The 12031-nt window shown below is 41.3% G+C and overlaps 1 protein-coding gene across 5 annotated transcripts in view; it reads right to left on the bottom strand.

Moving 5' to 3' along the window:
* The window catches only part of SVEP1 (sushi, von Willebrand factor type A, EGF and pentraxin domain containing 1), a 136313-nt gene that overhangs the window by 33900 nt on the left and 90382 nt on the right, over window positions 1-12031 (bottom strand). For all 5 annotated transcript variants that reach the window (XM_088130016.1, XM_088130014.1, XM_088130011.1 and 2 more), the window contains 2 exons: window positions 9302-9469; window positions 315-987 (listed from right to left, as the gene is read on the bottom strand). In XM_088130016.1, coding sequence (XP_087986142.1) covers window positions 315-987; window positions 9302-9469 — 841 coding nt within the window. The remainder of the gene's footprint in view (window positions 1-314; window positions 988-9301; window positions 9470-12031) is intronic.

Genomic DNA, 12031 nt, shown 5'->3' with positions numbered 1-12031 from the left:
AATGCATATGCTGTTTTTAAAATGTGTGTCTGTGTGCATGTGTATGCAGTTTTCTTATGCAGAACCACCAATCTTTTTGGCACTACTGCAAATCTACCTGCTTAGCCACTGAAAAGTTTTCCAGATTTGTGTCGGTGCTAAAAGTGCTGCAGCTATCCCATGACACCACATTTCTGATTTCGCCTAACATGAATGCATTCCCATAATTACAAAAATTATCTCACTTTTAATAAGCTTTCAGGATTTTAGACAATATGTTGAATCTACCAAATGCACAAACATTATTTTGCTTATGTTCAAGACCATACCAATACCTTAATCATTCCATTTGCAAGTTTTAGTGGCTCACCACAGGACACTGGATGACAAGTTGGCATAGTACCGCTCCAAGTTCCTGTTGCTTCACATGTTCTCTTCTTCTCTCCTTTGATATAGTAGCCTCTAATACAGCTATAAGCCACAATGGCTCCAAAACTGTAATTTGTGCCAATCGAATACCCATTTGCAATGCTTGCTGGTTCTCCACAACGAACAGGGATACACTGGATAGCCAAGGGGGAAGGATTCCACTGACCACCTCGAACACATTCAATTTTAGCAGAAGTGTTTAAAATAAAACCTTCCATACACTTGAAGCTCACAACTGACCCAGCTGTAAATCTGGCCTTGTTTGAAGATTCCAAGATGCTGTATGACGCAGACACTGGCCTCTTGCAGAAGTCAGCTATGCACTCAGGAATATCTTTGTCTGCAGGGGGCACCCATTTGCCCTGGGAATTGCAAAGTAACTGGGAATTGCCAGCCAGACTATACCCATCAGAGCAATAGTAGATTGCTATATCGCCAAATAATCGATGACCACTCTCTGGAGAAGCATGTTCCACAGGAGGTGGCTCATCACAGGATACCGCCACACACTGTTGATGACTGAAGTCCCACTTGCCATTGGACAAACATTCCACAGTGTCAGGGCCAAGTAATGTGTAACTATGGGTTAGAAAAAATAGCAACGATAGATTCATAAGGACTGCATAGACAACTTTTATTGCCTTATAAACTTCTAACTTATAGACTACAGGTTGAAAGTCACATTTGAAAGACATTTGTATAATTGGCTAATATATGAAAATGCATCTTTGTTGTAAATGATCTAATGTGGTTTTTTTTTAAAGTGTACTAGCTAGTACAGTAAAACCTTGGTTTATGAACATAATTCATTCCGGAAACATGTTTGTAATCCAAAGCACTTGTATATCAAAGCGAATTTCCCCATAAGAAATAATGGAAACTCAGATGATTCGTTCCACAACCCAAAAATATTCATATAAAAATGATTACAATACTGTAATATAATAGAAAATAATAAAGAAAATACAAAATATAAAGAAAAATAAAACAAATTAACCTCCACTTACCTTTGAAAAACTTCGTGGCTGGTGTGAGGAAGACAAGAGAGAGGAGGATTTATTGTGTAGGACGACTTTCACTATCACTAACAGAATCACTGCTATCTATTGGCTCAATGGAATCTTTTTCTTTTCGTGCAACTTTAACAAGGAACCTATCCAATGATACTTGCTTTTGCCTCCTTTTGAGGATTTCGCGGAAATGTGACATTGCATTGTCATTAAACAGATTCACCACTTGCACTGCTACAGCCTTATTTGGGTGGTGCTTTTCTACAAAATTTTGCATTGTTTCCCACATTTTACACATCTCCCTAATCTCATTTGAAGTGAGGGATTCCTCCGCCTTTTCCTCCTCCTCCTTTGCAGACGAGATCTCCTCCGTAACCTCTTGCTGTTGCTCCGATACAGATCCATCAGTTCGTCGGTGGTCAGCTCCCGGCCATGTTCCTCCACCAGCTCTTGAATGTCGTCCTCATTCACCTCCAGTCCCATGGTCTTCCCCAAGGACACAATTTCATCAACTACTGGCGGCTGCTGTTCATGAGCAAGCCCCTCTAAGTCCAAGTCTAATGTCCAAGAACGCAATCAGGCCACAGTTTTCTCCAGGCAGAATTGAGGGTTCTCTTGGTGACCCCATCCCAGGCTTTATCGATAATCTTGAGGCAGTTCATGATGTGGAAATGGTTTTTCCAAAACTCTCGGAGGGTAAAGTTTCTTCCTTCGGTCACCTCGAAGCATCGCTGAAACAGTGCTTTGGTGTAAAGCTTTTTAAAGTTCGAAATGACCTGCTGATCCATGAGCTGGAGCATTGGAGTGATGTTGGGAGGAAGGAACTTGACCTTAATGAATTTGAATTCCTCCAGTAAGTCGTCCTCAAGGCCTGGAGGATGAGCAGGAGCATTATCCATAACCAGCAAGGCTTTGAGTGGCAGATTCTTTTCTAAAAGGTATTTCTTCACTGCAGGACCGAAGACCTCATTGATCCACTCAACGAACAAGATACGAGGGACCCAAGCCTTGCTGGTGGACCTCCACATAGTGTTTAACTGGCTCTTCTGCACCTTGTATTTCTTGAAGGCTCGTGGATTCTCGGAATGATACACAAGCAGGGGCTTGACTTTGAAATCCCCGCTTGCATTAGCACAAAACAAGAGGGTGAGACGGTCTTTCATGGGCTTGTGACCGGGCATTGCATTCTCTTCTTCTGTAATGTAGGTCCTCTTTGGCATCTTTTTCCAAAAAAGCCCCATCTCATTGTAGTTAAAAACTTGCTCCGGCAGGTAACACTCGGAAACCATGAGCTTCTGGAACTTGGTAGTGAATGCCTCAGCTGCCTTAGCGTCTGAACTTGTAGCCTCTCCGTGCCTCACAACACTATGGATGCCACTTCTCCTCTTAAAGTTATCAAATCATCCCCTGCTTGCCTTGAAGCCTTCTTTGTTTTCTGTTGACGTACCTGGCAGTTTACTTATGAGGTCGGTGTACAAGGCCTTTGCCTTCTCGCAGATAAAGTTCTCGGTCACAGTATCACCTGCTAGTTGCTTCTCGTTTATCCAAACCAGAAGCAACTTTTCTACATCTTCCAGAACACGTGGCCGTTGCTTTGATATTCTCGTGACTCCTTCTGCTGCATCTAGCCCCCTTCTTTCTTCTTTCTTTTTTAATATTATGCAAATGGTCAACATAGACTTCTTATAAAATCTTCCAATTTCGGCCACTTGCATACCTTGTTCGTACTTCTTGATGATTTCCTTCTTAACTTCCACCGTAATCATCTCCTTCTTCTTACAGCCTTTCTTTTCAACCTTTTTCTGCATGGGGGCCATTGTAGTGAGAGAGAGAAGAACCATTGGCTCGTTGTGATCATGTGACGTTTGGCGTCACGTACTACTCGTATTGCAAGACATTGCTCGTTTATCAAGTTAAAATTTATTAGAAATGTTTGCTCGTCTTGCGGAACACTCACAGATCAAGTTATTCGCAATCCAAGGTTTTACTGTACTTTAATTAAGCACTTTTAAGTCCCATACATTTCATAGGAAATTTTCAATTATTTTAAAGAACTGGGACAACTTTGGCGGCACTGTACTGTACTGTACAGAAAACATGTAGCCACTTTTCTGTTCTAGTTGATTTTCAAGAAGCACTTGTTCCTGCTTTTCAGTAAATGGACTGATTGACAGCACCTGGAGAAGTTAGTTCCTAGAAGCCTGTATGCTTGCTTTCCTGCTTCAGTTAAATAACTTCCCTGGTTTAATAATCCATTTAAAAAACAAATCAGAAATCAAGGTTTGGGGTATTATTTTGGATAGCAGCAAAGGTAGGAGTCTGTGGTAACACAGATCTAACTTTTTCGATATATAATGAGGTTTTTTTCCCCGAGTTTCTCAACTACTTAAAAAACTACCTTGGCAATGCGTACAGATTTGGTACAGTGATCTGGATTCAAAGAGCAAAATATGATTCAAAGGAGAGGTGATGTGTATCATCTGTCACAAACCTGAAACCCAGCATGTCTTCTCCCAGGTACTGAGTGAGCCTTAAAAAAGATGCAACTGTTTTAAGATGTTCCCAACAAATGCTGTGTGTACCCACACATGTTCGTGTTACATTTTGCCCTTTGATTCAAGATTGCTGCACAACCTTAATAATGTTTTACGGAGTGGAAGTTTCTGATGTATATATTTACAGCAATATATATACACAAAGCTACACATTTTCCTTTCTCTTATTTCTCACTCTCCCAGAGCAAACCTTGGTACTGAGGCAGTACAGTATCTGGCTACTCTGAAATTAATGTTTTCTCATGTCAATACAGGTGGTCCTCATTTAGTGACTGCCTCATGGTGATGAAAAAGTAACTTTAGACCAATCCTCGCATTTACAACCTTTGCTGGTCTGTAAAGCAAAGGAAAGCTGAAGTGAGATCATAAGCACAGTCATGGTTTCATTTAGTAACTGCTTAATGACCAAGTTGCTGGTCTCAATTGTTATTTATTTATTTATTTATTTAGCTTGTATGCCGCCCATCTCCCCCACGGGTGACTCTGGGTGGCTCACAATAAAAAAGAAGAAATACAATTCTCTCCAAGATGGCTAAAAGCTATAAATAATTAAAAAACATATTAAAAATACCCTAAAAAACCTCCTCTAATTTTGGCCCTATAAAAACCTGTAAGATGCTGGGGGGGGGGGCAACCCATCATCCCACCAGCCATCTCCACAGGTGCGGGCCCCCCTCTGGCCCCCAGGCCTTCTGGCAAAGCCAGGATTTAACACCTTTCCTGAAGGCCATGAGGGAGGGGGCACACCGGACCTCAGGAGGCAGGATGTTCCATAGGGTGGGCGCTGCAGCAGAAAAGGCTCTCTGCCTAGACCCCACCAATCGAAATTCCCAGACCGGTGGGGTCTGCAACCTGCCCCTTCTGCTGGACCGAGTGGGACGGGCTGAAGTGACCAGGGCGAGGCGGTTCCTCAGATAACCTGGTCCCGTGCCATGAAGGCCTTTAAAGGTGATGACCAACACCTTGAATTGGACCCGGAAACAAACTGGTAACCAATGCAGCTCGCGCAACAGCGATGTTATATGTGCCCTCCTAGGGGCATTAAGAACTGTCCGCGCCGCGGCATTCTGCACCAGCTGTAGCTTCCAGATACTCTTCAAGGGTAGCCCCATGTAGAGCGCATTACAGTAGTCCAACCCAGAGGTGACCAGGGCATGAGTGACCGTGCGGAAGTCCCCCTGATCCAGGAAGGGGTGTAACTGCCACATGACACGAAGTTGTGCAAAGGCCCTCCTGGCCACGACTGCCACCTGCTCTTTGAGCAGGAGCCGTGAGTCCAGGAGAACCCCCAAATTACGTACCGGGTCTGTCTGGGGTAGTGCTGGTTGCTCAACAAGGACTACCTGTATAAACAATTCTATTGGGAACTATTTTATCTGTTATCTGGAGAGAAGAGCCAAAGGATGAGCTACATACTAAACCAAATGGAACTACTGAGTTGAAGGGGAAGTATTTATTAGATTTATATTCTGCCTTTCCTTCTAAAATGGAAGTACATTATTAATATCAAGCAATATTTCAGAGTTTGAACAGCTTCCTGAGAGTTAACTTTTGAAGATTTTATCTACAGATGGGGATATGCCTGGATTCCAAACTCCTCCACTGACAAACAAGTAGACCAGTTTCTGAAGGTCAGCCTTATCTAAAATCTTCTCAGGCTGCTCATTCAAAATACCATAAATTACTGTAAATCTGTTCTCTCACATTTTTTTTATTAAGTGTGCAACCAGATACAAAACATGCAGTTCTAAGAGTATTTCTATAGCATACAATTCAAATTCAAAGTTATGTTATGCTAGTTGACAAAAAAGTGGCTGATAATAATACGATAATAAAGTGGACTCTAAATTTTGGCCAAGTACAGTGGTACCTCGGTTCATGAACTTAATTCGTTCCGTGACTCTGGTCGTGACACGAATCAAATTTTCCCATAAGGTTCAATGTAAATACAGTTAATCCGTTCTGACCCCTACGAATTTGGTCGCCAACCGATTTTGGTCGCGACCCGAATCAAATTTTCCCATAAGGTTCAATGTAAATACGGTTAATCCGTTCTGAACCATATGTATTTTTTTTTTAAACCACAAAAACATGAAACAAAGTACAGTACAGTACAGTATGAAGAGAGAGAACGCTGACCTTGCTCGAGGCGACTTCTGGCGTGGAGGACAGGAAGGCGGGTGGGGAGGTGGTTATTGTTTGGAGGGAGAGTCCCCCTCCAAAAGGACATTGGGGAGATCTCCTTCAGGGGTTTCCTCTCTTCTTTGCCTCTTAGCTGCAGGCTCAGTTCTGGGGAAAAATCCGTCTAAAGTCAGTTGTTTTTTCCTGCGTTGCATAACCCTCCGGAAATGAGAGACCACGTTATCGTTCATCAGATTCAACACTCTGTTCGTTACAGTTATGTTAGGGTGGTGCTTCTCAAAGAAATCCTGGCACTCATTCCATTTTTCCATAATGGATTTAATCACATCACTGCTAACCTCCTCCCTGTCTTCCTCTTCCTCAGTGGAATGCTCCTCACCAAGCGCTTTCTGCTGCTCACTCTGGAGTTCTGCAAGTTCTACCATAGTCAGCTCCTCCTTATGGTCCTCAACAAGCTCCTCTATGTCTGCACCATCAACAACCAGACCCATACTCTTGCACATGGACACAATCTCCTCCACTACGTCTGCATCAGACCCTTCAAAGTCACGTTCAGTGACACATTCTGGCCACAGTTTCCTCCAGGCTGAGTTTAAGGTCCGGTAGGTGACATCTTCCCAGGCTTTGTCAATGAGGCTGATGCAGTGGAGGACATTGAAATGCTTCTTCCAGAATTCTTTCAGAGTAAAGGATGTTTCTTCAGTGACATTGAAACACCTGGTGAAGAGCGCCTTTGTGTACAGCGTCTTAAAGTTGCAGATCACTTGCTGGTCCATGGGCTGCAGAAGAGGTGTCCTGTTGGGGGGGAGGAACTTGACCTTTATAAAGTCATACTCAGCGTCCATATCATCCACCAAGGCTGGAGGGTGTGCCGGGGCATTGTCCATCAGAAGAAGGCACCTTTCAGGCAGTTGGTTGTCAGAAAACTATTTTTTAACGGTGGGTGCGAACACCTCGTGCAGCCATTCCATGAACAATTGCCTTGTGACCCAAGCTCTCACATTGGCCCTCCACATGACAGGCAGTCTGGCCTTGTTCACACTGTGTTCCTTGAATGCACGAGGGGTCTGGGAATGGTACAGCAGTAGTGGCTTACTTAATCTTCAGCTCGCCGCTTGCGTTCGCACACAGCAAAAGGGTCAATCTGTCCTTCATGGGCTTGTGCCCTGGCAGTGCCTTTTCCTCCTGCGTGATATAGGTTCTCTTTGGCATCTTCTTCCAGAAGAGCCCTGTTTCATCGCAGTTGAACACTTGCTGAGCGACGTATCCTTCCGCCTTCATGAATTCCTCAAATTCTTTCTTGTAGGCTTCTGCAGCAGCCTTGTCAGAACTGGAAGCCTCACCATGTCTTGTCACACTGTGGATGCCACTTCTCTTGTGGAATTTATCAAACCAGCCTCTGCTGGCTTTAAATTCTTCACTTGCTGCGCTTGTAGAGGGTTTTTTTGCAGTAAATCACTGTGCAATTTCCTGGCTTTTTCACAGATCATAGCTTCACTAACGCTATCACCTGCCAGCTGTTTCTCATTCAGCCACACTAACAAAAGTTTTTCCACCTCTTCCAGCACTTGTGTCCTCTGCTTGGTTAACGTCGTTACTCCTTTTGCCACATCAGCTCCTTTGATGGCATCTTTATTCTTCAAAATAGTCGAGATTGTCGACTTCGCCATCTTGTACTCTGAGCCCAGATCAGTCACACGAATACCACGATTGTATTTTTCTACAATTTCCTTCTTCAATTAAATGGTTATTTTCTTCAAAACCTTATTCTTACCATGCTTGCTCTGCACTTTCTTTGGAGCCATGCTAACAAGCACACCAAAAAGCTTCACAGGACGTCTGTTTGCTACCGCGATCTCGCCTACAGGAAGCCACAACCACGTGTCAGCAGGGAAAATGGCCGTGGATCCTGTTCGTCACCTGATGCGGAGTTCGCAAATGGAAGCAAAATTTTGCGAATGGTGCTGTTCATGACCCGAATTGTTCGTGAACAGAAGCGTTCGTGATCCGAGGTACCACTGTATATCCCTTTATCTCTGCTAATACTACAAAAGACATTTCCTCACAGACTTTACTGCTACACTGTACGAAGTGCTCACCAGAGTTTCCGAGATGAACAGGAGGAGAATAGTTGAGTGACAGAGATTTTGCTTTGCATAATCAAGATTCCAGGTTTTATCCCTGGCCACTCCAGATAAGCTGGACAAAAGCTACAGTATGAATTCCTAGAAACCTTGCTAAGTCACTATAGACAATACAGAGCTACAAATTTTTTTCTAAGAAGCTATGTAAAATGGTCAAATTTATGAGAAGGCAGGATCCAATGCATCCTTAAGCCTGCAGTGTATATTATACAGTGTTTCTTGCACACATACAAGAAAAATGGACAGATGTGTTGTAGCGTTGTGTACATATATCTAACAATCATCCTACACTACATGCAGATACCATATGGTCCAGGTTACCTGAGGGACTGTCTCACCCCCATTACTTTGACCCATCCCACCCGGTCCGGCAGAGAAGGCATGTTGCAGATCCCGTCACTGAGAGAATGTCGACTAGCGGGTCCTAGGAGGAGAGCCGTCTCTGCTGTTGCCCCCACTTATTGAATGCTCTTCCCCCAGAGGTGAGGCGGGCCCCTACCCTCCCAATTTTTCGGAGGGAATCTGCCAACTTGCCTGGGGCGAGGAAAGATACAATCGACCCTGGGATCAATCAATCAATATTTATCTATTTTAATCAATATTTATTCTATTTTTACTGTAAACTGCCCAGAGTCACCCCACAGTGAGATGGGCGGTGACAATTTGAAATATAAATAAATAAAAATAAATATTCCCATGTAGTAATAATCAGGTTTCCATAGGCAAAACTGGAATGCTGTCAAAAGCCTGCACAAGGACCATGAAGTTTGAGAAAAGTTTGTGATATGCAGATTTAAACTGAACTATTAAAATTAAGTGATATAGTTCTTTCTTGCCCGATCCTAAGCTTAATGAAATCATTAGTTGGGTTCATGGGGGATTACACAAATTTGTCATTTTAGGGGTTGCAGCAGTGCAAAGTTTGAGAAACCCTGCCCTAGGTTGATACAGAAACATGGATTTAGAAAAAAGGCACGTTATTATTAACAACAGTTCATCAAATGACACTACTAGAGTTCTAATGTAATGCTGTTCTACATACCCTTCCTTACACGAATAAGTGACAGTGTCCCCAAAGGTAAAGTTGTTTCCAGTAACAACAGCATCTTTAATGACTGGAGGAAGGCCACAAGAAATGATTTCACAATCTGGAGGTGAGCTGCTCCAGTTACCTAAGTCTTCACATACAAGTACAGAGGGTCCTTGTAGACTAAGAAACAAATAAATAAACAACATAGAGTAGATAGTGAGTAAGATGAAAACCAGGAAAGAAAGATCGTTTTGTCCAAACAGGACTTCAAAGATTCTGTTTCATTTAAAGATTCCTTGAAATTGTTCAACTTTGATCAACAATCAGTTCAAGAGTATATACACCATTTCTGAATTATAAGTGATAACGTTTGGAGCACAAATCTTGAATAACCATGTTGAGTCAGTTAGAATGTGTATGTTTCAAAAATGATTAGGAAATGGTGTTTTAAAACTCATTTGAAACAACACCCCTCTGCTGCTCCTTAAAGGAGCCATGTCTTTTTTTACTCTGAAAATATGTGCTGCTTTAATGAGTTAATTCATTAAAGCAGCTATATTCTCTTTTCAGGCTTGATGGTTCTGATGATTATTGTCTCACCAAATACAGAATCTCAAAATTACAGAAAACTGTTCTTTATGAAAAAAAGAAAAAAGAAAAAAATGAACACATAATTTGAAAGTAAAGCGCACATTATATTAAGGGAGTCAGACAAATGAAATAAAAAACAAAAATAGTTTACAGTAACATTCCATAAAACTTGTTTGATGAAACTGGAAGAGATTTTTTTCCTCTTTTTTAAAAAACAGTTTACGCAGAAATAGGAAGAGAAATGCATCCTTTGCTTCAATTTACACAGAGGAAAAGAAAAATAAAGTGAAACAAATCTTATGAAGATATTCATCACAGTAGAGTTGCTAGCTATTTATCAACATTTTTAAAAAAATTATAAAATAGTAGAAGAGCGCTGTAATTGTACTATTTATACTCTCAAAAAGTGAGATGAGTTTACAAAGCTCAAATTCAGTTGTCAAAATTCATATTCAAAATGGCTTCCTGACAGGAGGAGAAAAAATATTCTCCATGTTCCAAGTTGTCAAAGAAATCCAGATTTTGCAATCATACTAAACATTTTCATAATTTTAATCTATGAAGCAAGGTTTTTTCACAACTTGGTAATATCTTGTGCTGTCCCTATCAGTTGAAACAGAGTATTGTTTGTCTAATTTATTATAAAAGGCAATAGCACTGAGCTCTCCAATTATAACCTAGCCAATTAGATACTCAATATCTCCCAAACAAGTTTGTGGACTGGGCAGAAACCATGAATATTTTCCCTCCACAAGAAGCAGGCTTTTCAGTAGTAGTAGCACAATGGTTGACTCTACGTTGTGCATTTATCGCTATTTCATCAGCCTTGGATTGTTTCAGTAGATTTAGACTGCGGGAAAAGTTTGACAGAACAAATATGGACAGACAGCTTTCCAGGATTGAACTGCACTCTAACTTTACATCTATGGCAGAAAGCAACCCTGCTTTCATCAGTCTGACTCCTTACTCCTCTCACATCACCGCTGGCTGCCCCTTTCTTGCAGAAATCTGTAGGCTACTAACAAGCCTGTCATTTTGCTGAGCAGCTAATATCTGATGACTTTAGGGAGCTTTTGGAGATTAAGATGAATGGAAGGGATTGGTTTTTTAAGCCTTATACACGTGATATGGTTTTTGAGCTTTTATTACTCCTTTTATGGCTTCTAACAATATTATTACTAGTCTCATGTTTTTATTGTCTGATGTTAGCAGCCTGGTGTCTTTGAAGCTGAACAGAATACACATGCTAACAAACAAACTTACCAGCCTCCCAGATGGACATCTAGTTAAAGCTTATGTTTTACTAGGAAGGGATTCAGTGGATAACTATGTTATCCCCTATTATGCAAATGTACTCCTTGTGCTGTCTAGATGAATCATCTAGTAGGGCAAAGATTTCTGCATCCTGGAGTGGATGCTAGCCAGGTTGTAGCCTTGGTCCAATGCTCACTGCTTTCCCTCTGTATCTTAACTTTAAGTCAACAATTCTTTCTGCACTACCTATTCCCTATTGACAACCCACCATTACTGAAGGTATTGACTAGCTTTCATTGCCTATGTCCTCAGTGTTGAAGACAGATTCTAGAAGGTCTCTATAACACAGCATTTTTATCCTTGAACTTAAGGTCAGGTGGAGGATGTTATAACACCACCCAAAGAAAAACACTGAAGCAGTTTATAGACAACTTTATGGGTTCTAAAGTGGATTGTATAACATTTTTGATGGTGGATGTTTTCCCTTGTATCAGTTACCAAGTGGCCATTTTAATTTTATTACCTTTTAATAACAGAAAGAAATATGTGCTTGTCAGATCTTTTAGACTTCTAATCCTGTAGTTTCAGGATTAAAGTTATACAGTTTTTAGTTACAACAGTGTTGTAACAGTGGGATAGACTTTAAAGACTGCTATATGTTTACATTTAATTGGGGGCTTATGGTTTATGAATCCTGCATTATGCCTGTGTTACAACTTGTGGTTACAACAATAAACTTTACTACTGTTACATATAAAACATCTCAATCATTATGTTTACAAGAAAACTTTCCATTGCAAAGTTTCAGACTGTTCTGGATTTCAAATGCAACAGAGTCTTTTGGAGTGGATAATAAATTGAACAAAATGAGATAAACATTAAGAAACCATTAAGATT

Source organism: Python bivittatus, unplaced genomic scaffold (assembly GCF_059951505.1).
Source record: "Python bivittatus isolate LINGU-HERP-01145 unplaced genomic scaffold, Pbiv_v1 ctg000850_np1212, whole genome shotgun sequence".
NCBI classification, from domain to species: domain Eukaryota; kingdom Metazoa; phylum Chordata; class Lepidosauria; order Squamata; family Pythonidae; genus Python; species Python bivittatus.
This window is presented reverse-complemented; position numbering and strand designations above follow the sequence as displayed.